This window comes from Aegilops tauschii, chromosome 7 (genome assembly GCF_002575655.3).
Source record: "Aegilops tauschii subsp. strangulata cultivar AL8/78 chromosome 7, Aet v6.0, whole genome shotgun sequence".
NCBI lineage: Eukaryota > Viridiplantae > Streptophyta > Magnoliopsida > Poales > Poaceae > Aegilops > Aegilops tauschii.
The window spans coordinates 533,663,561-533,688,238 of record NC_053041.3 but is presented as its reverse complement, the minus strand read 5'-3'; the positions used below and the strand labels follow the sequence as shown (position 1 = coordinate 533,688,238).

Sequence of the window (24,678 nt, the reverse complement as noted above, 5' to 3'; positions counted from 1 at the left end):
AGAGCCGGATCCTGAGCCGCCATTCGGGCCATGATTATTCTGGAAGAAACTGGAATTTTACTCCCTCATGATGAAGCAATCCTTCCACAGATGGCTGGCCGGCTTATCTTGCGTACTGTGCTTCGGACAAGGCTGATTCATCATCGCCTCAAGGTTGAACTTTGGCCCGCCAAACCGGGGCGTTGGCGTTTTCCCCTTACCATGTTGAATTACTATCGGCCTTGCGCTTACCATTGTTACCATGACCCGCCGTATTGTGCTGCCCCTTGGCGTTGCCGTTCTTCTTCCCCTTGCCAGCCTTCTCCTCATCAGACTCAGGGTCCTTTGTACTATCAGAGTCGGGATATTTGACAAGAGCCTCCATGAGCTCCCCCATATCATTGCAGTGGCGCTCTTAAGTCGCCCTAGCTTCTGCTTAAGGGGAAGGAACCGACAATTCTTCTCCAACATCAGGACTGCTGACCCGGCGTTGATACTGTCCGATGAGTGGATAATGGCTGAAATCCGGCGCACCCAATTGGTTGTTGACTCGCCCTCACCTTGGACGCAAGAGTCTAAATCCAGAATCAACATAGGCCGCTTGCACGTGTCTTTAAAATTTTGGATAAACCGCGTCTTCAACTCTGCCCATGACCTAACGGAGTTAGCGGGCAATCCTTTCAACCAAGTACGAGCCGGCCCATCTAACATCATGGTGAAGTACTTAGCACACGCAGCATCACTAACATCCAACATCTCCATGGCCATCTCATAGCTCTCAATCCAGGCCTCTGGGGTTGATCCGCCGTGTAATTGGGCACCTTACGGGGGCCTTTAAAATCCAGCACCAAACATGGCACACCAAGGGTTCTAGAGGTCACTCCTACCTCCACAGACACCGATGGGTAAACCGGAGATTGCTGCTGAGCCGCCAACTCTGCCTCTCAACGTGTCGTGCCCTGATCCACCAAAGCCTGGGCATTATTATCCGTACGAGGCGGGTCATGCCTACGGGGCTGGTTACGTTGCCGCTCACTGCTTGAAACTGCTGGCGAATCAATATGCCTGCTATAACTCCGGATTGGACGCGGGGTCGAATGAATCCGTTCATGACTGCACGAGTAAGCCGCCTGCTGCGCCACCGCTGTCTGAAGAAGCTCTTCGTATCTCCATCGCGGACGGTGACTCGCCTTCAATAGGGAGAGCTGCCAATCGTGTAGCCGCGGCGATCATATTGTCCAAAGGGTTAGAATAATGACCCGGCGGTGTCGGAACATGCTGAGGCGGAGTCAAATTCAAGCGAGGCGGGTCCGCAGCGCGTGGCTGAATCGGCGCTCCGATCACCGGTGTCTCAACAACTCAATTTATGACGGTGGGTCACTGGTCCCTACCCCAGGTGTATTGAAAAGGTTCCTAGCCTCAAACTTTGTGGGTAGACGGGTCTGGTGCCTCCTCCTCATAATGGCGTTTGAAGAGTTTTGATCCAAGGTAAGCCGGAAAGACTCTGCCTGAATCCATTGTGCCTGAGCGTCTAGAGCAGCTCGTTTTGTTGCCATCCTAGCATTCTCAGCATTAAATTCCTCCTTGGCTTGAGCTACCTCGTCTCGCAATTTTGCCACATCCACTTTATGTTGTGCTTGATTCTCTTGCGTTACCTCTGCAGCCAATAAGGTTGCCAAAGGCTCCAAGAGCTCGGATAACACCTGAGTCGGCGGGCGCGCAGAGCCGCTAGCACCAGCCGTCACTGCAGCCGTTGAACTAGAGGTCATAGCCACAGCGGTTGTCGAACTGAGCACCGGTTGAGTGCCGGCCATGAAGATTGCAACCTGGCTCGGCGGCTCATAGGCGTCTGGAATACTGTCGCCATCGGAACAGCCCCCAAGCCAGCCTTCTTGCAATTGATACATGATGACCCACAAGTATAGGAGATCTATCGTAGTCCTTTCGATAAGTAAGAGTGTCGAACCCAACGAGGAGCAGAAGGAAATGATAAGCGGTTTTCAGCAAGGTATTCTCTGCAAGCACTGAAATTATAGGTAACAGATAGTTTTGTGATAGGATAATTTGTAACGAGCAACAAGTAACAAAAGTAAGTAAGGTGCAGCAAGGTGGCCCAATCCTTTTTGTAGCAAAGGACAAGCCTGGACAAACTCTTATATAGAGAAAAGCACTCCCGAGGACACATGGGAATTATTGTCAAGCTAGTTTTCATCACGTTCATATGATTCGCGTTCGGTACTTTGATAATTTGATATGTGGGTGGACTGGTGCTTGGGTGCTGTCCTTACTTGGACAAGCATCCCACTTATGATTAACTCCTATTGCAAGCATCCGCAACTACAAAAGAAGTATTAAGGTAAACCTAACCATAGCATGAAACATGTGGATCCAAATCAGCTCCTTACGAAGCAACGCATAAACTAGGGTTTAAGCTTTTGTCACTCTAGCAACCCATCATCTACTTATTACTTCCCAATGCCTTCCTCTAGGCCCAAATAATGGTGAAGTGCCATGTAGTCGACGTTCACATAACACCACTAGAGGAGAGACAACATACATCTCATCAAAATATCGAACGAATACCAAATTCACATGACTACTAATAGCAAGACTTCTCCCATGTCCTCAGGAACAAACATAACTACTCACAAAGCATATTCATGTTCATAGTCAGAGGGGTATTAATATGCATAAAGGATCTGAACATATGATCTCCACCAAATAAACCAACTAGCATCAACTACAAGGAGTAATCAACACTACTAGCAACCTACAGGTACCAATCCCAGACTTGGAGACAAGAATTGGATACAAGAGATGAACTAGGGTTTGAGAGGAGATGGTGCTGGTGAAGATGTTGATGGAGATTGGCCCCCTCCCGATGAGAGGAGTGTTGGTGATGACGATGGCCATGATTTCCCCCTCCCGGAGGGAAGTGTCCCCGGCAGAACAGCTCTGCCGGAGCACTAGATTGGTTCCGCCAAGGTTCCGCCTCGTGGCGGCGGAGTCTCGTCCCGAAAGCTTGCTTATGATTTTTCTTCGGGCGAAAGACTTCATATAGTAGAAGATGGGCACCGGAGGTCCAACAGGGGGCCCACGAGGCAGGGGGGCACGCCCAGGGGGTAGGGCGCGCCCCCCACCCTCGTGGCCAGGGTGTGGGCCCCCTCTGGTATTTTTTCCGCTCAGTATTTTTTATTATTTCCAAAAACAACTTTCGTGGAGTTTCAGGACTTTTGGAGTTGTGCAGAATAGGTCTCTAACATTTGCTCCTTTTCCAGCCCAGAATTCCAGCTGCCGGCATTCTCCCTCCTTATGTAAACCTTGTAAAATAAGAGACAATAGGCATAAGTATTGTGACATAATGTGTAATAACAGCCCATAATGCAATAAATATCGATATAAAAGCATGATGCACAATGGACGTATCAACTCCCCCAAGCTTAGACCTCGCTTGTCCTCAAGCGGAAGCCGATAACGATAAATATATCCACATGTTTCGAGGTAGAGGTGTCGATAAAATAAAATACGGACGTGAGGGCATCATGATCATTCTTATAACAGCAACATATATGGATAATGTCATATGATCTCTTATGATCAAGTAATAATCTATTCACAATGCAAAGTATGAATCAGAAACTTTATTGAGAACTAACAAACTTTAATCTGAGTCATTGAAGCAATTGCAATTTATCATAACATCGGAAAGAGTTGATGTCAGAGCTTTTTAGCAAGTTCACATACTCAACTATCATTTAGTCTTTCACAATTGCTAACACTCACGCAATACTTGTGGTTACGGAGTTTTAATCGGACACAGAGAAAGATAGGGGCCTATAGTTTCGCCTCCCAACCTTTTACCTCAAGGGTAATGTCGACAATAATAGCTCATGCTAACTTACATCCAATTAGATATATATATATATCAGGATCTTTCCAACACACTGTGCTTGCCAAAGGATAAAATGTAAAAAGGAAAGGTGAAGATCACCATGACTCTTGCAAAAGGTAGAAGATAATAATAAAAGATAGGCCCTTCGCAGAGGGAAGCAGAGGTTGCCATGCGCTTTTATGGTTGGATACACAAAATCTTAATGCGAAAGAACGTCACTTTATATTGCCACTTGTGATATGGACCTTTCCTATGCAGTCCATCGCTTTTATTTCTTCCACATCACAAGATAGTATAAAGCTTATTTCCTCCACACCAATCAATCATACATATTTAGAGAGCAATTTTTATTGCTTGCACCGGTGACAACTTACTTGAAGGATCTTACTCAATCCATAGGTAGATATGGTGGACTCTCATGGCAAAACTGGGTTTAAGGGTATTTGGAAGCACAAGTGGTATCTCTACTTGGTGCAAAGAATTTGGCTAGCATGAGGGGGAAAGGCAAGCTCAACATGTTGGATGATCCATGACAATATACTTTATCTCAGATATAAGAAAACATAACCCATTACGTTGTCTTCCTTGTCCAACATCAACTTTTTAGCATGTCATATTTTAATGAGTGCTCCCAATCATAAAAGATGTCCAAGATAGTATATTTATATGTGAAACCTCACTTTCTTTATTACTTCCTATTAATTGCAACGATGACCAAAGCTATGTTTGTCAACTCTCAACAATTTTTAATCATCATACTCTTTCTATGTGAAGTCATTACTCTCCATAAGATCAATATGATCTCTTTTTATTTCTTTTTACTCTTTTCTTTAGTTTTATTCACTCAAGATCATAGCAAGATAATCAAGCCCTTGACTCAACACTAATATTTATTATATAGCTCACGGACTTGATTACATAAAGGGATCATAAAGCAAAACTCAAAACTAGATTATACTAAAGCTTTATTCTACTAGATCAAGATATTACTGAAAGGATTGAACTAAGAAAAACGATAAAGATAGGAGTGTGATGGTGATACGATACCGGGGCACCTCCCCCAAGCTTGGCATTTGCCAAGGGGAGTGCCCATACCCATATGATTATATCTCCTTTTTTGGGGATGGTGATGTGATATTCTTGGCGATGATGCCCCTCAGGATACGATTCTCCTCCTCGAGCTTATTGACTTGCTGCTTGAGGTCCATTATTTCCTTCCAAAGCTTTCCTGTAACGGCTAAAGCTCCTTGCACCCAAGGGTGTTGCATAGCTGCGGGAGAACAAGTGACACTCTTCTTCATATTTTCATAAGAAAGAAATCTAACATTGGAAGGGATAACCGAGTTTGGAATAGTCGAGCTCTGTAGTTCCCCCATCGTGAATCCAGCTCGGAAGTGAGTGACTTCTTGATCCTCCTCCATGGCATCTATCCTCTTCAAATCAGCCTCCATCTCTTCCTCCGTTGCTGGCCCAAGTGGTCAGCATCGCTGTTTGTCCTTGATCTCGATGCCGGATGAGACACCCGGCTCTCCCCGACTGACTCTTGAGAGGACATCTTGCTCTAGTCTGCAGCAGCAGCAACAGCTCGAAACACAAACGAAGGATAATTGCGTGATACAGGGGTCAAAACCTTCGGGAGATTATATAATTAATTTTTACCGACCAAAATACGTAACGTGCAAGAAAACGGAGTCCAGAGAGCACACGAGGTGCCCACGAGGCAGGGGGCGCGACCAGGGGGGTAGGGCGCGCCCTCCACCCTCGTGGAGGCCTCGTGTCCTTCCCGGACTGCTTCTTGTTTTTCTATTTTTATAAATATTCCAAAACGAAGAAAATTTGCCATTAGAACTGTTTTGGAGTCGGTTTACTTACCGTACCACATACCTATTCATTTTCGGAGTCTGAAACGTTCCGGAAAGTGTCCCTTATGTATTCCTCTGGGGTTACGGTTTCAATAACATTGGTTTCAACATTTATAGGATTACCTGAGATATACTGTTTGATTCTTTGACCGTTCACCGCCTTCGGATTTTTGCCTTCGAAGCTGTTGATTTTTATGGCACCGGAACGATAGACCTCCTCGATAACGTAAGGACCTTCCCATTTAGAGAGAAGTTTTCCTGCAAAAAATCTTAAACGAGAGTTGTATAATAATACATAATCACCTACATTAAACTCACGCTTTTGTATCCTTTTGTCATGCCATCTTTTAACTTTTTCTTTAAAAAACTTGGCATTCTCATAGGCTTGGGTTCTCCATTCATCAAGTGAGCTAATGTCAAATAACCCCTTCTCACCGGCAAGTTTGAAATCATGGTTGAGCTCTTTAATAGCCCAATATGCCTTATGTTCTAGTTCGAGAGGTAAGTGACATGCTTTTCCATAAACCATTTTATACGGAGACATACCCATAGGATTTTTATATGCAGTTCTATAGGCGCATAATGCATCATCAAGTTTCTTGGACCAATTCTTCCTAGATCTATTAACAGTCTTTTGCAAAATTAATTTGAGCTCTCTATTGCTTAATTCTACTTGACCACTAGACTGTGGGTGATAAGGAGATGCAATTCTATGATTAACATCATACTTAGCAAGCATTTTACGGAAAGCACCATGAATAAAATGTGAACCACCATCAGTCATTAAATATCTAGGGACTCCAAACCTCGGAAAAATAACTTCTTTAAGCATCTTAATAGAGGTGTTATGATCAGCACTACTAGTTGGAATAGCTTCTACCCACTTAGTAACGTAATCAACAGCAACTAAAATATGTGTATATCCATTAGAGGCAGGAAAAGGTCCAATATAATCAAAGCCCCAAACATCAAATGGTTCAATAACAAGTGAATAATTCATAGGCATTTCTTGACGTCTACTAATATTACCAATTCTTTGACATTCATCACAAGATAAGACAAACTTACGGGCATCCTTGAAGAGAGTAGGCCAATAAAAACCGGATTGCAATACCTTATGTGCAGTTCTATCTCCAGCATGGTGTCCTCCATAAGCCTCGGAGTGACACTTGCATAGGATCTGTTCCTGTTCATGCTCAGGTACACAACGTCTAATAACACCATCTGCTCCTTCTTTATAAAGATGTGGGTCATCCCAGAAGTAATGTCTCAAATAATAGAAAAACTTTTTATTTTGCTGGTATGTGAAACTAGGTGGTATAAATTTAGCAACAATGTAATTAGCATAATCAGCATACCATGGAGCAGTACGAGAGGCATTTATGAAATTTAATTGTTCATCAGGAAAGTTATCATCAATAGGTAGTGGGTCATCAAGAACATTTTCTAACCTAAACAAGTTGTCTGCAATGGGCTTCTCAGCTCCCTTTCTATCAATAATATGCAAATCAAATTCTTGTAGCAAGAGAACCCATCTAATAAGTCTAGGTTTAGCATCTTTCTTTTCCATAAGATATTTAATAGCAGCATGATCAGTGTGAATAGTTACTTTAGAATCAACAATATAAGGTCTGAACTTATCACAAGCAAACACAACTGCTAAAAATTATTTTTCAGTAGTAGCATAATTTCTCTGGGCATTGTCTAGAGTTTTACTAGCATATTGAATAACATTTAATTTCTTATCAACTCTTTGCCCTAGAACAGCACCTACAGCATAATCACTAGCATCACACATGATTTCAAAGGGTAAATTCCAATCAGGTGGCTGCACAATAGGTGCAGAAATCAATGCTTTCTTAAGTATTTCAAATGCTTCTACACAATCATCATCAAAAACGAAAGGTATATCTTTTTGTAATAAATTAGTCAGAGGCTGAGAAATTTTTGAGAAGTCCTTAATGAACCTCCTATAAAAGCCGGCATGGCCAAGGAAACTTCTTATACCTTGGATGTCCTTGGGACACGACATCTTTTCAATAGCATCAACTTTAGCTTTATCAACTTCAATGCCCCTTTCAGAAACTTTATGCCCCAAGACAATACCTTCATTAACCATAAAGTGGCACTTCTCCCAATTCAAGACAAGGTTAGTTTCTTCACATCTCTGCAAAACTCGATCAAGGTTGCTCAAGCAATCATCAAAAGAGGATCCATAAACGGAGAAATCGTCCATGAAAACCTCACAAATCTTTTCACAAAAATCAGAGAATATAGCCATCATGCATCTTTGAAAGGTAGCAGGTGCATTACATAAACCAAAAGCATACGTCTATAAGCAAAAGTACCGAAAGGGCAAGTAAAAGTGGTCTTAGCTTGATCATCAGCTGACACAGGTATTTGAGAGAAACCAGAATAACCATCTAGAAAGCAAAAATGTGTGTGTTTGGATAATCTTTCTAGCATTTGATCAATAAATGGCAAGGGGTAATGATCTTTTTAGTAGCTTTATTTAATTTGCGGAAATCAATTACCATCCTATAACCTGTAATAATTCTTTGCGGAATCAATTCATCTTTATCATTAGGAACGACAGTAATACATCCCTTCTTAGGGACACAATGGACAGGACTTACCCACTGACTATCAGCAACGGGATAGATTATACCTGCTTCAAGGAGCTTTAATATTTCCTTTCTTACCACTTCTTTTATCTTAGGATTCAGCCGTCGTTGATGACCAATAACTGGTTTGGCATCTTTTTCCAAGTTTATTTTGTGTTGGCATAGAGTGGGACTAATGCCCTTAAGATCATCAAGAGTATATCCAATAGCAGCACGGTGCTTCTTCAGAGTTTTCAATAATTTTTCTTCCTCCTTCTCTGAAAGGTTAGCACTAATAATAACAGGATATATCTTCTTTTCATCAAGATAAGCATATTTAAGAGTATCAGGCAATGGTTTAAGCTCAAACACGGGATCACCCTTGGGTGGAGGAGGATCCCCTAAGATTTCAACAGGCAAGTTGTGTTTCAGAATAGGTCCCTGTTTAAAGAACACTTCATCTATTTCCCTTCTTTCATTCATAAACATATCATTTTCATGGTCTAGCAAATATTGTTCTAAAGGATCACTAGGAGGTACGTCAATAGAAGCAAGACCAATAATTTCATCTTTACTAGGCAATTCCTCTTCACGGTGTTGTCTACGAAATTTAGAGAAATTAAACTCATGGGACATATCACCCAAACCAATAGTGACAACATCCTTTTTGCAGTCTATCCTAGCATTAACAGTGTTCAAGAAGGGTCTACCAAATATAATGGGACAAAAGCTATCTTGTGGGGCACCAAGAACAAGAAAATCAGCAGGATATTTAGTTTTCCCACACAAGACTTCAACATCTCTAACAATTCCCATGGGTGAAATAGTATCTCTATTGGCAAGTTTAATTGTGACATCAATATCTTCCAACTCAGCAGGTGCAATATCATGGATAATTTCTTTGTATAAGTCAATAGGTATTGCACTAGCACTAGCACCCATATCACATAAGCCATGATAACAATGATCTCCTATTTTAACAGAAATAACAGGCATGCCTATCACAGGTCTATGTTTATCTTTAGCACAAGGTTTAAAAATTCTAGCAGTTTCATCACAGAAGTAAATAACATGCCCATCAATATTATCAGCCAAGAGATCTTTAACAATAGCAATATTAGGTTCAACTTTAACTTGCTCAGGAGGTGTATAAGTTCTAATATTGCTTTTACGAACCACAGTTGAAGCCTTAGCATGATCCTTTATTCTAACAGGGAAAGGTGGTTTTTCAACATAAGCAGTAGGAACAATAGGATCATTATAAGTGATAGTCTTTTCCTCAACTTTAATAGGTGCAGCTACTTTTACTTCTATGGGAGGATGATATTTAAACCACTTTTCCTTAGGGAGATCAACATGAGTAGCAAAAGATTCACAGAAAGAAGCCACTATCTCAGAGTCAAGTCCATATTTAGTGCTAAATTTACGGAAAACATCGGTATCCATAAAAGATTTAACACAATCAAACTTAGGTGTCATACCTGACTCCTTACCTTCGTCGAGGTCCCAATCTTCAGAGTTGCATTTAATTCTTTCCAATAAATCTCATTTGAATTCAATAGTCTTCATCATAAAAGAGCCAGCACAAGAAGTGTCGAGCATGGTGCGATTGTTATCAGAAAGCCGAGCATAAAACTTCTGAATAATTATTTCTCTTGAAAGCTCATGATTGGGGCATGAATATAACATTGATTTAAGCCTCCCCCAAGCTTGAGCGGCTTTCTCCTTCACGGGGCCAGAAATTATATATATAATTGCGATCACGATGAACAAGATGCATAGGATAAAACTTCTGATGAAATTCCAATTTCAATCGTTTGTAGTTCCATGATCCCATATCATCACAAAGCCTATACCATCTCAATGCATCTCCCTTCAAAGATAAAGGGAAGACCTTCTTCTTGATAACATCATCGGGCATACCTGCAAGCTTAAATAATCCAGAAACTTCATCCACATATATTAGGTGTTCATCAGGATGTAATGTTCCATCTCCTGTAAAAGGATTAGCTAGCAGTTTTTCTACCATACCTGAAGGAATTTCAAAGTAGACATTTTCATTTTCAATAGGTTCAGCAGGTTGAGGAGCAACTCTTTGCTCTACTGGTCGGGGTGAAGATACCCCGAACAAGCCCCTCAGAGGATTACTTTCCATAGTAACGAATGATAGTAAATTTCAGCACACTATATAAATTTTTCCTTACCAAACTCCACCTACCAAAGGCGCTTCACTCCCCGGCAACGGCGCCAGAAAAGAGTCTTGATGACCCACAAGTATAGGGGATCTATCGTAGTCCTTTTGATAAGTAAGAGTATCGAACCCAACGAGGAGCAGAAGGAAATGATAAGCGGTTTTCAGCAAGGTATTCTCTGCAAGCACGGAAATTATAGGTAACAGATAGTTTTGTGATAGGATAATTTGTAACGAGCAACAAGTAACAAAAGTAAGTAAGGTGCAGCAAGGTGGCCCAATCCTTTTTGTAGCAAAGGACAAGCCTGGACAAACTCTTATATAGAGAAAAGCGCTCCAGAGGACACATGGGAATTATCGTCAAGCTAGCTTTCATCACATTCATATGATTCGCGTTCGATACTTTGATAATTTGATATGTGGGTGGACCGGTGCTTGGGTGCTGTCCTTACTTGGACAAGCATCCCACTTATGATTAACTCCTATTGCAAGCATCTGCAACTACAAAAGAAGTATTAAGGTAAACCTAACCATAGCATGAAACATGTGGATCCAAATCAGCCCCTTACGAAGCAACGCATAAACTAGGGTTTAAGCTTCTGTCACTCTAGCAACCCATCATCTACTTATTACTTGCAAATGCCTTCCTCTAGGCCCAAATAATGGTGAAGTGTCATGTAGTCGACGTTCACATAACACCACTAGAGGAGAGACAACATACATCTCATCAAAATATCGAACGAATACCAAATTCACATGACTACTAATAGCAAGACTTCTCCCATGTCCTCAGGAAAAAACGTAACTACTCACAAAGCATATTCATGTTCATAATCAGAGGGGTATTAATATGCATAAAGGATCTGAACATATGATCTTCCACCAAATAAACCAACTAGCATCAACTACAAGGAGTAATCAACACTACTAGCAACCTACAGGTACCAATCCCAGACTTGGAGACAAGAATTGGATACAAGAGATGAACTAGGGTTTGAGAGAAGATGGTGCTGGTGAAGATGTTGATGGAGATTGGCCCCCTCCCGATGAGAGGAGTGTTCGTGATGACGATGGCGATGATTTCCCCCTCCCGGAGGGAAGTGTCCCCGGCAGAACAGCTCTGCCGGAGCCCTAGATTGGTTCCGCCAAGGTTCTGCCTCGTGGCGGCGGAGTCTCGTCCCGAAAGCTTGCTTATGATTTTTCTTCGGGTGAAAGACTTCATATAGCAGAAGATGGGCACCGGAGGGCCAACAGGGGGCCCACAAGGCAGGGGGCGCGCCCAGGGGGTAGGGCGCGCCCCCCACCCTCGTGGCCAGGGTGTGGGCCCCCTCTGGTATTTCTTCCGCTCAGTATTTTTTATTATTTCCAAAAACAACTTTTGTGGAGTTTCAGGACTTTTGGAGTTGTGCAAAATAGGTCTCTAATATTTGCTCCTTTTCCAGCCCAGAATTCCAGCTGCCGGCATTCTCCCTCCTTATGTAAACCTTGTAAAATAAGAGAGAATAGGCATAAGTATTGTGACATAATGTGTAATAACATCCCATAATGCAATAAATATCGATATAAAAGCATGATGCAAAATGGACGTATCAATACATAGAATTGGTCTCACCGGTTGACGACTCACCGTCAGAGTAGATGGTCGTCTCTCCACCGGGCACAGATCCTTCCTCAAGATCCGCCCCATGGATTACACCAACAAAGGTGTGCTTCACGGCGGCTTGAACCTTGGCGGGTCACGCACGCTGAGCCGCCTCGACGATGTCGGTGCAGGTGTCCGGCTCAGGCCCCGATTCGCCAATCTTGCCGATGAAGACATGGATTCCGCCGAAGGGGACCCGGTACCCGTACTCAATTGAGCCAGCCTCGGGGCCCTAGCCAGCGTCGTCGATGTAGAGCTTGCCGTGACGACTCTTAGTCATCCGGCCCATGGCGTATCCCTTGATCCCTGTGAAGTTGCCCTTCAAGAACTCGAAACCACCATGCGCTGGCCCCACGGTCATGGACAAACATAGGGGGGCGAAAAGACAAGGACCAACAACCCTCATGTAACAATATATATACCAATATATATATTCTACCAATGTAGTGTTGTTACATGTCTAATTTTCCTAACATATATAAACACAACATTAGTATAATTTGTCTAAGATTTATAAACATGTAACATAAAATTGTGACATGATACAAGTTTACATTCTAACACATTGTTAAACTGTCTCTTCAGATTTAGGTTTGCATTTACCTGTAACATTGTACTCGAGTAAATAATGTCCTAAAATCTTAATTTATCTTCACTTTAAACTAGAAAAGTACAGAAAAACAAAAGCAAATGATACATTAGATCTATTTCTTTCAACTGTCTACATAAAATTAGCATGTCTACATAAAATTAGCAAGTAGTATTACCGAGTTATTACTTATTAGACACTACTTGCATCAACGAAAGTAGATTAGCTATAAACATATACCTTGAAAAAAAGATCCGGGAGAGTTCACTGAACAATTATAGGCGCGCAGAAAACCGGCGATAAGAAGAAGAGGCGGCCATTGCAGCATCATTGTGTCTCCAAATTGAAATGATTATATGTACTCGCTGGACACCAGTCTCCAGTATGAAGTATCCTAGCGCCTGGCCGTGTGCTTGTTCTGTTGTTGTGGGTCTCGTCATGGCGGCAGGCGGCGGCGGCGGCAAGCGCCCTAGACAGCGAGACCTTTTTAGACCTAGTAGCGAGACGCAGGTATACGCCGACGGATCTGATTGATTTTTTTAGGCAAATCTGATTGATACGTGTGCACAGCCGGCAAAACAACCACACATGTGCGAGGCCGCAATGGCTTATGGGTAACATGGGCTGGGCTTCCTTATTTTTATGCGTTCATAAAGCAAGCATTGGGCTAATTAAGTTCATTACTTCCGGCCATTAGCACATCTGCAGTAATACAACCCGCTGCAAATCCATGGGGGTGGCGAGCCATTGGGGGGTCTAGCCCCTGCTCGCCCCTGTCTCCGCCCCTGACGGTGGGCGCCAATTATCGTGGACTTAACACGACAGATGCCCTAGCGAAAGGACTTAGGTGTGGAGCCATCGCAGCTAGGCTAGCTTGATGGGGTTAATCAGGACAAAGGACACAGAGAGTTTATAATAGTTCGGCCCCTCTCAACGAGGTAAAGGCTTACTCCAGTTTGGGATTGTATTGCTTGGGTTTTATCGATTACCATGGAGCGAATACGCTTGACCTAGTTCTCGATCTCTTGTTTCTTGTCTTAACCCGCCGCCCGGTCACCCCTTTATATACACAGGTTGATGCCCGACGGCTTACAAAGTCCCGGCCGGCTCATACACAACGTGTCCGGCTCAGTGACCAACTAAGCTTGCCTTACAATACAAGTTACACATATGGCAGTTCATCCTCTTGGGCCTCAAGTCGCCTCTGGGTCTTGGGCCTTCAATAGGCTTGCTTCATAACCCGCCATCTTCATCTTTAAGTCGCCAGCGGTATGACTCGGCCCCTCCTGGGCGGGTCATACACAATAGTTATATCCCCAACAGTACGCCTAGTTTATTAGGAAATATCGCACAGGTAACTGACTTATGGATCATAACGCAAAAAAACGCAGACAGGTACGACATAGAAACCATGTGGTTTGTGATCTTCTAATGGTTAACGCAAAAACACGCATACAGGCACACATGCTAATCAACGCTCAAAGCCCTCAAAGGATGCTCTTACCGACATTGTACGTTAATACTACAAACTTAAAGTACTACTGGTAATTTGCTCTAATACTACAAACTTAAACTACTTCTCACATGCTGCCATTGGGCCATGCTAGCCAAACGTCGGCGTTCTCCTTCCCGGCCTTGTAGGCGGCAGCCCACCGTGCTTCGATCTCCGCCAAGCTCTCCTCACCACGGCGTGCGGCCTCTTCTTTCTTGCAGCGGCGAGACTCTCTTTTCTTGACTGCTTCCTGCTTTTTCCGCTCCTTCTGTGCGGCTTTGGCCGCCTCTAGATCCACCGCCCATTCGGCCATGGCAGCCTCAAAGTCCGCCCACGTAACTGTGTGGCCGGCGGCGGCGATGAACTCAGCGCGGCGAGATGCCATCGCTTCCTTACCATGTGTGCGGTCGCGGGCGGCAAGGAACGCGACGCAGCGGGATGCCATCGCTTCCTTACCAGTTACTATGCGCCGCGGTGCCATGGACGACGCTTGGAGAGAGCTCTGGGACGGAGGGGCCGGGCAGCCGTACAGTGCGATGGTATTCAAGAGCTCAACGACAAACGACAACAGAAATTTGGCTTCCCTTACAATTTTGCTCGTTCATTATCACACACGGTTCATCTCTGTCGCTTTCGGAAACAGTGTGCGCTGAGCCTATTGTGTGTTGCGTTATGATTGGACAGAACCCCAGCCACGCGGATCGCGCGTGTGCACCGTAGGATGCACCGCAATCGAACGGCAATCCATGTCCCTCACATCACACCCGTGCAGCTGTAGCTGGATTGGATTTATATGCGCTAAATGCCTAGAAAATGCACATAATCCCCTAAATATGGTAAATGAACCCGGGAAAATGCCAAATTTGAACACGGTGATTTGCAGGGTGTATGTTCGTCATAGAAAAAAACTCCAGGGCAAAGAACGAAGAAAATTTGGATTCCCCTTCAATCTTGGTGATTACCCTCTCGAAAGCATGGAACTTCCTCGGTGATGGTTTGATTTATGAAGGCCGTGCATAACGACATAAGCCAAACCTTCTCAAATTTTTACCAGGGCATGGTGAGGTCATACCATGGCACCACGCCAGGCGTCATGTTTTTCAAGCATTTATTTCATTTTTTCTATAGTTGAAAACCCTATAAACAAACGTTTGTGGTTGACTATTGCCACACATTTCATCAAATATCGGTCCATTCCTTGTAAAAGGCATGAGAATTTACTAAATGGTGCGAGCATGGTTTTCTAGGCCGTTCTTGTTCACCCTTTCATCCACCGATTGTTTGAACTTGAATTATGTGCATTAACGCCTAGGAAATGCACATAATCCCCTAAATATGGTAAATGAACCCGGAAAAGTGCCAAATTTGAACACGGTGATTTGCAGGGTGTATGTTCATCATAGAAAAAACTCATGGACAAAGGACAAAGGAAATTTGGACCCCCTTCCATCTTGGTGATTTCCCCCTCGAAACCATGAAACTTCCTCGGTGATGGTTCAATTTATGAAAGGCGTGCATCACGACATAAGGAAAACATTCTTCAATTTTTACCATGGCACGGTGAGGCCATACCATGGCACCACGCCAGGCATCATGTTTTCCAACCATGTATTTCATTTTTTGTATAGTTGTTAACCCAGTAAACAACGCGTTTATGGTTGACTATTACCACACATTTCCTTGAAATATCTGCACATTCCTTGTAAAAGGCATGAGAATGTACTAAATAGCACGAGCATGGTTTTCCAGACCGTTCTTGTGCACCTTTTCATGCACAGATTGTTCAAATTTTAATTATGTGCATTAATGCCTAGAAAATGCACACAATCCCATAAATATGGTAAATGAGCCCGGAAAATTGTCAAATTTGAACACGTTGCATTTGGGGCGGTATGTTGATCGTTGGAAAAAACGGAATGACAAACTAGGACAGAAATTTGGATTCCCCTTCAATCTTGGTGATTTCCCTCTCGAAAGCATGGAACTATTGGAAATATGCCCTAGAGGCAATAATAAATTGGTTATTATTATTATATTTCCCTGTTCATTATAATCGTTTATTATCCATGCTAAAATTGTATTGATAGGAAACTCAGATACATGTGTGGATACATAGACAACACCATGTTCCTAGTAAGCCTCTAGTTGACTAGCTCGTTGATCAATAGATGGTTACGGTTTCCTGACCATGGACATTGGATGTCGTTGATAACGGGATCACATCATTAGGAGAATGATGTGATGGACAAGACCCAATCCTAAGCCTAGCACAAGATCGTGTAGTTCGTTTGCTAAGAGCTTTTCTAATGTCAAGTATCATTTCCTTAGACCATGAGATTGTGCAACTCCCGGATACCGTAGGAATGCTTTGGGTGTACCAAACGTCACAACGTAACTGGGTGGCTATAAAGGTGCACTACAGGTATCTCCGAAAGTGTCTGTTGGGTTGGCACGAATCGAGACTGGGATTTGTCACTCCGTGTAAACGGAGAGGTATCTCTGGGCCCACTCGGTAGGACATCATCATAATGTGCACAATGTGACCAAGGAGTTGATCACGGGATGATGTGTTACGGAACGAGTAAAGAGACTTGCCGGTAACGAGATTGAACAAGGTATCGGGATACCGACGATCGAATCTCGGGCAAGTAACATACCGATTGACAAAGGGAATTGTATACGGGATTGATTGAATCCCCGACATCGTGGTTCATCCGATGAGATCATCGTGGAACATGTGGGAGCCAACATGGGTATCCAGATCCCGCTATTGGTTATTGACCGGAGAACGTCTCGGTCATGTCTGCATGGTTCCCGAACCCGTCGGGTCTACACACTTAAGGTTCGATGACGCTAGGGTTATAGGGAATAGATATACGTGGTTACCGAATGTTGTTCGGAGTCCCGGATGAGATCCCGAACATCATGAGGAGTTCCGGAATGGTCCGGAGGTAAAGATTTATATATGGGAAGTCCTGTTTTGGTCACCGGAAAAGTTTTGGGTGCTATCAGTAACGTACCGGGACCACCGGGAGGGTCCCGGGGGTCCACCAGGTGGGGCCACCGGCCCCAGAGGGCTGCGTGGGCCAAGTGTGGGAAGGGACCAGCCCCTAGGTGGGCTGGTGAGCCTCCCACAAAGGGGCCCAAGGCGCAGGGAAGGGGGAAGGGGGAAACCCTAGGCTCAGATGGGCCTAAGGCCCACCTAGTGGTGCGCCCCCCTCTCTCCCCCCTTGGCCGCCCCTCCAAGTCCCATCTAGGGCTGGCCGCACCCCTTGGGGGGGGAACCCTAGATGGGGGCGCAGCCCCTCCCCTCCCCTATATATAGTGGGGGTTTTGGGGCTGCCATAGACATGAGTCTTCCTCTCTCTTGGCGCAGCCCTACCCCTCTCCCTCCTCGTCTCTCGCAGTGCTTGGCGAAGCCCTGCTGGAGTGCCATACTCCTCCACCACCACCACGCCGTCGTGCTGCTGCATGGACGGAGTCTTCCCCAACCTCTCCCTCTCTCCTTGCTGGATCAAGGTGTGGGAGACGTCACCGGGCTGCACGTGTGTTGAACGCGGAGGCGCCGTGGTTCGGCGCTTAGATCAGAATCAACCGCGATCTGAATCGCTACGAGTACGACTCCTTCATCCGCGTTCTTGCAACGCTTCCGCTTAGCGATCTACAATGGTATGTAGATGCACTCCCCTTCCCCTCGGTGCTAGATTACTCCATAGATTGATCTTAGTGATGCGTAGAAAATTTTTGAATTTCTGCTATGTTCCCCAACAGTGGCATCATGAGCTAGGTCTATGCGTAGTTTCTATGCACGAGTAGAACACAAAGTAGTTGTGGGCGTCGATTTTGTCAATTTACTTGCCGTTACTAGTCTTATCTTGATTCGGCGGCATCGTGGGATGAAGCGGCCCGGACCGACCTTACACGTACACTTACGTGAGACAGGTTCCACCGACTGACATGCACTAGTTGCATAAGGTGGCTAGCGGGTGTCTGTCTCTCCCACTTTAGTCGGATCAGATTCGATGAAAAGGGTCCTTATGAAGGGTAAATAGAAATTGGCATATCACGTTGTGGCCTTTGCGTAGGTAAGAAACGTTCTTGCTAGAAACCCATAGCAGCCACGTAAAACATGCAACAACAATTAGAGGACGTCTAACTTGTTTTTGCAGGGTATGCTATGTGATGTGATATGGCCAAAAGGATGTGATGAATTATATATGTGATGTATGAGATTGATCATGTTCTTGTAATAGGAATCACGACTTGCATGTCGATGAGTATGACAACCGGCAGGAGCCATAGGAGTTGTCTTAATTTATTGTATGACCTGCGTGTCAATGAAAAACGCCATGTAATTACTTTACTTTATTGCTAACCGTTAGCCATAGTAGTAGAAGTAATAGTTGGAGAGACAACTTCATGAAGACACGATGATGGAGATCATGGTGTCATGCTGGTGACGAAGGTGATCATGCCGCGCCTCGAAGATGGAGATCAAAAGGCGCAAGATGATATTGGCCATATCATGTCACTTTATGATTTGCATGTGATGTTTGTCATGTTTACATCTTATTTGCTTAGAACGGCGGTAGCATAAATAAGATGATCCCTCACTAAAATTTCAAGAGACGTGTTCCCCCTAACTGTGCACCGTTGCGAAGGTTCGTTGTTTTGAAGCACCACGTGATGATCGGGTGTGATAGATTCTAACGTTCGCATACAACGGGTGTTGACGAGCCTAGCATGTACAGACATGGCCTCGGAACACAAGCAAAACACTTAGGTTGACTTGACGAGCCTAGCATGTACAGACATGGCCTCGGAACACAAGAGACCGAAAGGTCGAACATGAGTCGTATAGTAGATACGATCAACATGGAGATGTTCACCGTTGATGACTAGTCCGTCTCACGTGATGATCGGACACGGCCTAGTTTGACTCGGATCATGTATCACTTAGATCACTAGAGGGATGTCTATCTGAGTGGGAGTTCATTAAATAATCAGATGAACTTAATTATCATGAACATAGTCAAAAGGTCTTTGCAAATTATGTCATAGCTTACGGTTTAGTTCTACTGTTTAAGATATGTTCCTAGAGAAAATTTAGTTGAAAGTTGATAGTAGCAATTATGCGGACTGGGTCTGTAAACTGAGGATGTCCTCATTGCTGCACAGAAGGCTTATGTCCTTAATGCACCGCTCGGTGTGCTGAACCTCGAGCGTCGTCTGTAGATGTCACAAAACATCTGACATACACGTTTTGATGACTACGTGATAGTTCAGTGTGTGATGCTAACGGTTTAAAATTGTGGCGACAAGACGGTTTTGAAACGTCGCAGAACATATGAGATGTTCCAAAGACTGAAATTGGGATTTCAGACTAATGCCCACGTCAAGAGGTATGAGACCTCTAACAAGTTTCTTAAGCCTGCAAACTAAGGGAGAAAAGCTCAATCATTGAGCATGTGCTCAGATTGTCTGAGTACTACAATCACTTGAATCGAGTGGGAGTTAATCTTCCAGATGAGATAGTGATGGTTCTCCATAGTCACTACCACCAAGCTATTAGAGCTTCGTGATGAACTATAACATATCAGGGATAGACATGATGATCCTTGAGCAACTCGCGATGTTTGACACCGCGAAAGTAGAAATCAAGAAGAAGCATCAATTGTTGATGGTTAGTAAGACCACTAGTTTCTAGAAGGGCAAGGGCAAAAGGGATACTTCATGAAACAACAAATCATTTGCTGCTCTAGTGAAGAATCCCAAGGTTGAACCCAAACCCGAGACTAAGTGCTTCTGTAATGAGGGGAACGGTCACTGAAGCAGAACTACCCTAGATACTTGGTAGATGAGAAGGCAGGCAAGGTCGACAGAAGTATATTGGATATACATTATATGAATGTGTACTTTACTAGTACTCCTAGCAGCACCAGGGTATTAGATACCGGTTCGGTTGCTAAGTGTTAGTAACTCGAAATAAAAGCTGTGGAATAAACGGAGACTAGCTAAAGGTGAGATGACGATATGTGTTGGAAGTGTTTCCAAGGTTGATGTGATCAAGCATCGCGTGCTCCCTCTACCATCGAGATTGGTGTTAAACCTAAATAATTGTTATTTGGTGTTTGCGTTGAGCATAAACATGATTGGATTATGTTTATCGCAATACGGTTATTCATTTAAGGAGAATAATGGTTACTCTGTTTATTTGAATAATACCTTCAATGGTCTTGCACCTAAAATGAACCTCGATCGTAGTGATACACATGTTCATGCCAAAAGATATAAGATAGTAATGATAGTACCACATACTTGTGGCACTGCTATTTGAGTCATATTGGGATAAAACGCATGAAGAAGCTCCATGTTGATGGATCTTTGGACTCACTCATTTTTTAAAAGATTGAGACATGCGAACCATGTCTATTGGTATATATGCATGAAGAAACTCCATGCAGATGGATCGTTTGGACTCACTTGATTTTGAATCACTTGAGACATGCAAATCATACCACATGGGCAAGATGACTGAAAGGCCTCATTTTCAGTAAGATGGAACAAGAGAGCAACTTGTTGGAAGTAATACATTTGATGTGTGCAATCCAATGAGTGTTGAGGAACGCAGTGAATATCGTTATGCTCTTACTTCACAGACGATTTGAGTAGATTCTGAGTATATTTACTTGATGAAACACCAGTCTGAATTATTGAAAGGTTCAAGTAATTTCAGAGTGAAGTTGAAGATCATCGTGACAAGAGGATAAAATGTTTGTGATATGATCATAGAGATGAGTATCTGAGTTACGAGTTTGGCACACAATTAAGAAATTGTGGAAATTGTTTCATGACTAATACCGCTTGGAGCACCATAGTGTGATGGTGTGTCCGAACATCATAACTGCGCCCTATTGGATATGGTGCATACCATGATGTCTCTTATCGAATTACCACTATCGTTTATGGGTTAGGCATTAGAGACAACCGCATTCACTTTAAATAGGGCACCACGCAATTCCGTTGAGACGACACCGTTTAGAGAAACCTAAGTTGTCGTTTCTTAAAAGTTTGGGGCTGCGATGCTTATGTGAAAAAGTTTCAGGCTGATAAACTCGAACCCAAAGCGGATAAATGCATCTTCATAGAATACCCAAAATAGTTGGGTATACCTCTTGTTTTAGATCTGGAAGTAAACGGGTCCTTTCTCGAGAAAAAGTTTCTCTCAAAAGAATTGAGTGGGAGGATGGTGGAGACTTGATGAGGTTATTGAACCGTCACTTCAACTAGTGTGTAGCAGGGCACAAGAAGTTGTTCCTGTGGCACCTACACCAATTGAAGTGGAAGCTTATGATAGTGATCATGAAACTTTGGATCAAGTCACTACCAAACCTCGTAGGACGACGAGGATGCGTACTACTTCAGAGTGGTACGTAATCCTGTCTAGGAAGTCATGTTGCTAGACAACAATGAACCTACGAGCTATGGGGAAGCGATGGTGGGCCCGAATTCCGACGAATGGCTCGAGGCCATAAAATCCGAGAGAGGATCCATGTATAAAACAAGGTATAGACTTTGGAAGAACTACTTGATGGTCGTAAGGCTGTTGGGTGCAGATGGATTTTAAAAGGAAGACAGACAATGATGGTAAGTGTCACCATTAAGAAAGCTCGGCTTGTCGTTAAGATGTTTTCCGACAAGTTCAAGGAGTTGACTACGATGAGACTTTCTCACTCGTAGCGATGCTAAGAGTCTGTTGGAATTGTGTTAGCAGTTACTGCATTATTTATGAAATCTTGCAGATAGGATGTCAAAACATTGTTTCCTCGACGATTTTCTTGAGGAAAGGTTGTATGTGATACAACCAGAAGGTTTTGTCAATCCTGAAAGATGCTAACAAGTATGCAATGCTCCAGCAATCCTTCTAAGGACTGGAGTAAGCATCTCGGAGTTGGAATGTACGCTTTGATGAGATGATCAAAGATTTTGGATTTATACAGAGTTTATGAGAAACTTGTATTTCCAAAGAAGTGAGTGGGAGCACTATAGAATTTCTGATGAGTATATAGCTCCAAGTAGCGCGTGGTAGCTGCATCTATAAGATGACATAGATATTCGTAAAGCTCACACGGATCTGAAAGGTTCAGACCCGTTGACTAAAACCTCTCTCACAAGCAGAACATGATCAAACCCTAGTAAACTCTTGGGTGTAGTCACATGGCGATGTGGACTATGAGTGTTAATCACATGGCGATGTGAACTAGATTATTGACTCTACTGCAAGTGGGAGACTGTTGGAAATATGCCCTAGAGGCAATAATAAATTGGTTATTATTATTTTATTTCCCTGTTCATTATAATCGTTTATTATCCATGCTAAAATTGTATTGATAGGAAACTCAGATACATGTGTGGATACATAGACAACACCATGTCCCTAGTAAGCCTCTAGTTGACTAGCTCGTTGATCAATAGATGGTTACGGTTTCCTGACCATGGACATTGGATGTTGTTGATAACGGGATCACATCATTAGGAGAATGATGTGATGGACAAGACCCAATCCTAAGCCTAGCACAAGATCGTGTAGTTCGTTTGCTAAGAGCTTTTCTAATGTCAAGTATCATTTCCTTAGACCATGAGATTGTGCAACTCCCGGATACCGTAGGAATACTTTGGGTGTACCAAACGTCACAACGTAACTGGGTGGCTCTAAAGGTGCACTACAGGTATCTCCGAAAGTGTCTGTTGGGTTGGAACGAATCGAGACTGGGATTTGTCACTCCGTGTAAACGGAGAGGTATCTCTGGGCCCACTCGGTAGGACATCATCATAATGTGCACAATGTGACCAAGGAGTTGATCACGGGATGATGTGTTACGGAACGAGTAAAGAGACTTGCCGGTAACGAGATTGAACAAGGTATCGGGATACCGACGATCGAATCTCGGGCAAGTAACATACCGATTGACAAAGGGAATTGTATACGGGATTGATTGAATCCCCGACATCGTGGTTCATCCGATGAGATCATCGTGGAACATGTGGGAGCCAACATGGGTATCCAGATCCCGCTGTTGGTTATTGACCGGAGAACGTCTCGGTCATGTCTGCATGGTTCCCGAACCCGTAGGGTCTACACACTTAAGGTTCGATGACGCTAGGGTTATAGGGAATAGATATACGTGGTTACCGAATGTTGTTTGGAGTCCCGGATGAGATCCCGGACGTCACGAGGAGTTCCGGAATGGTCTGGAGGTAAAGATTTATATATGGAAAGTCCTGTTTTGGTCACCGGAAAAGTTTCGGGTGCTATCGGTAACGTACCGGGACCACCGGGAGGGTCCCGGGGGTCCACCAGGTGGGGCCACCGGCCCCAGAGGGCTGTGTGGGCCAAGTGTGTGAAGGGACCAGCCCCTAGGTGGGCTGGTGCACCTCCCACAAAGGGGCCCAAGGCGCGGGGAAGGGGGAAGGGGGAAACCCTAGGCTCAGATGGGCCTAAGGCCCACCTAGTGGTGCGCCCCCCTCTCTCCCCCCTTGGCCGCCCCTCCAAGTCCCATCTAGGGCTGGCCGCACCCCTTGGGGGGGAACCCTAGATGGGGGCGCAGCCCCTCCCCTCCCCTATATATAGTGGGGGTTTTGGGGCTGCCATAGACATGAGTCTTCCTCTCTCTTGGCGCAGCCCTACCCCTCTCCCTCCTCGTCTCTCGCAGTGCTTGGCGAAGCCCTGCTGGAGTGCCACACTCCTCCACCACCACCACGCCGTCGTGCTGCTGCATGGACGGAGTCTTCCCCAACCTCTCCCTCTCTCCTTGCTGGATCAAGGCGTGGGAGACGTCACCGGGCTGCACGTGTGTTGAACGCGGAGGCGCCGTGGTTCGGCGCTTAGATCGGAATCAACCGCGATCTGAATCGCTACGAGTACGACTCCTTCATCCGCGTTCTTGCAACGCTTCCACTTAGCGATCTACGATGGTATGTAGATGCACTCCCCTTCCCCTCGGTGCTAGATTACTCCATAGATTGATCTTGGTGATGCGTAGAAATTTTTTGAATTTCTGCTACGTTCCCCAACAGGAACTTCCTCGGTGATGGTTCGATTTATGAAGGGCATGCATGACGACATAAGCCAAACCTTCTCAATTTTTACCAGGGCATGGTGAGGTCATACCATGGCACCATGCCAGGCATCATGTTTTTCAAGCATTTATTTCATTTTTCTATAGTTTAAAACCCAATAAACAAATGTTTGTGGTTGACTATTGCCACACATTTCATCGAAATATCTGCCCATTCCTTGCAAAAGGCATGTGAATTTACTAAATGGCACGAGCATGGTTTTCCAGGCCGTTCTTGTGCACCCTTTCATGCATCGATTGTTTGAACTTGAACTATATGCATTAATGCCTAGGAAATGCACATAATCCC

General features: G+C 44.2%; 1 protein-coding gene across 1 annotated transcript in view; it reads left to right on the top strand.

The window, feature by feature from the left end:
• Positions 1 to 880: 880 nt before the first annotated feature.
• The window catches only part of LOC109759353 (uncharacterized), a 34,431-nt gene continuing 10,633 nt past the window's right edge, over positions 881 to 24,678 (top strand). The window contains exon 1 of the mRNA XM_040396102.2: positions 881 to 1,224. Coding sequence (XP_040252036.1) covers positions 881 to 1,224 — 344 coding nt within the window. The remainder of the gene's footprint in view (positions 1,225 to 24,678) is intronic.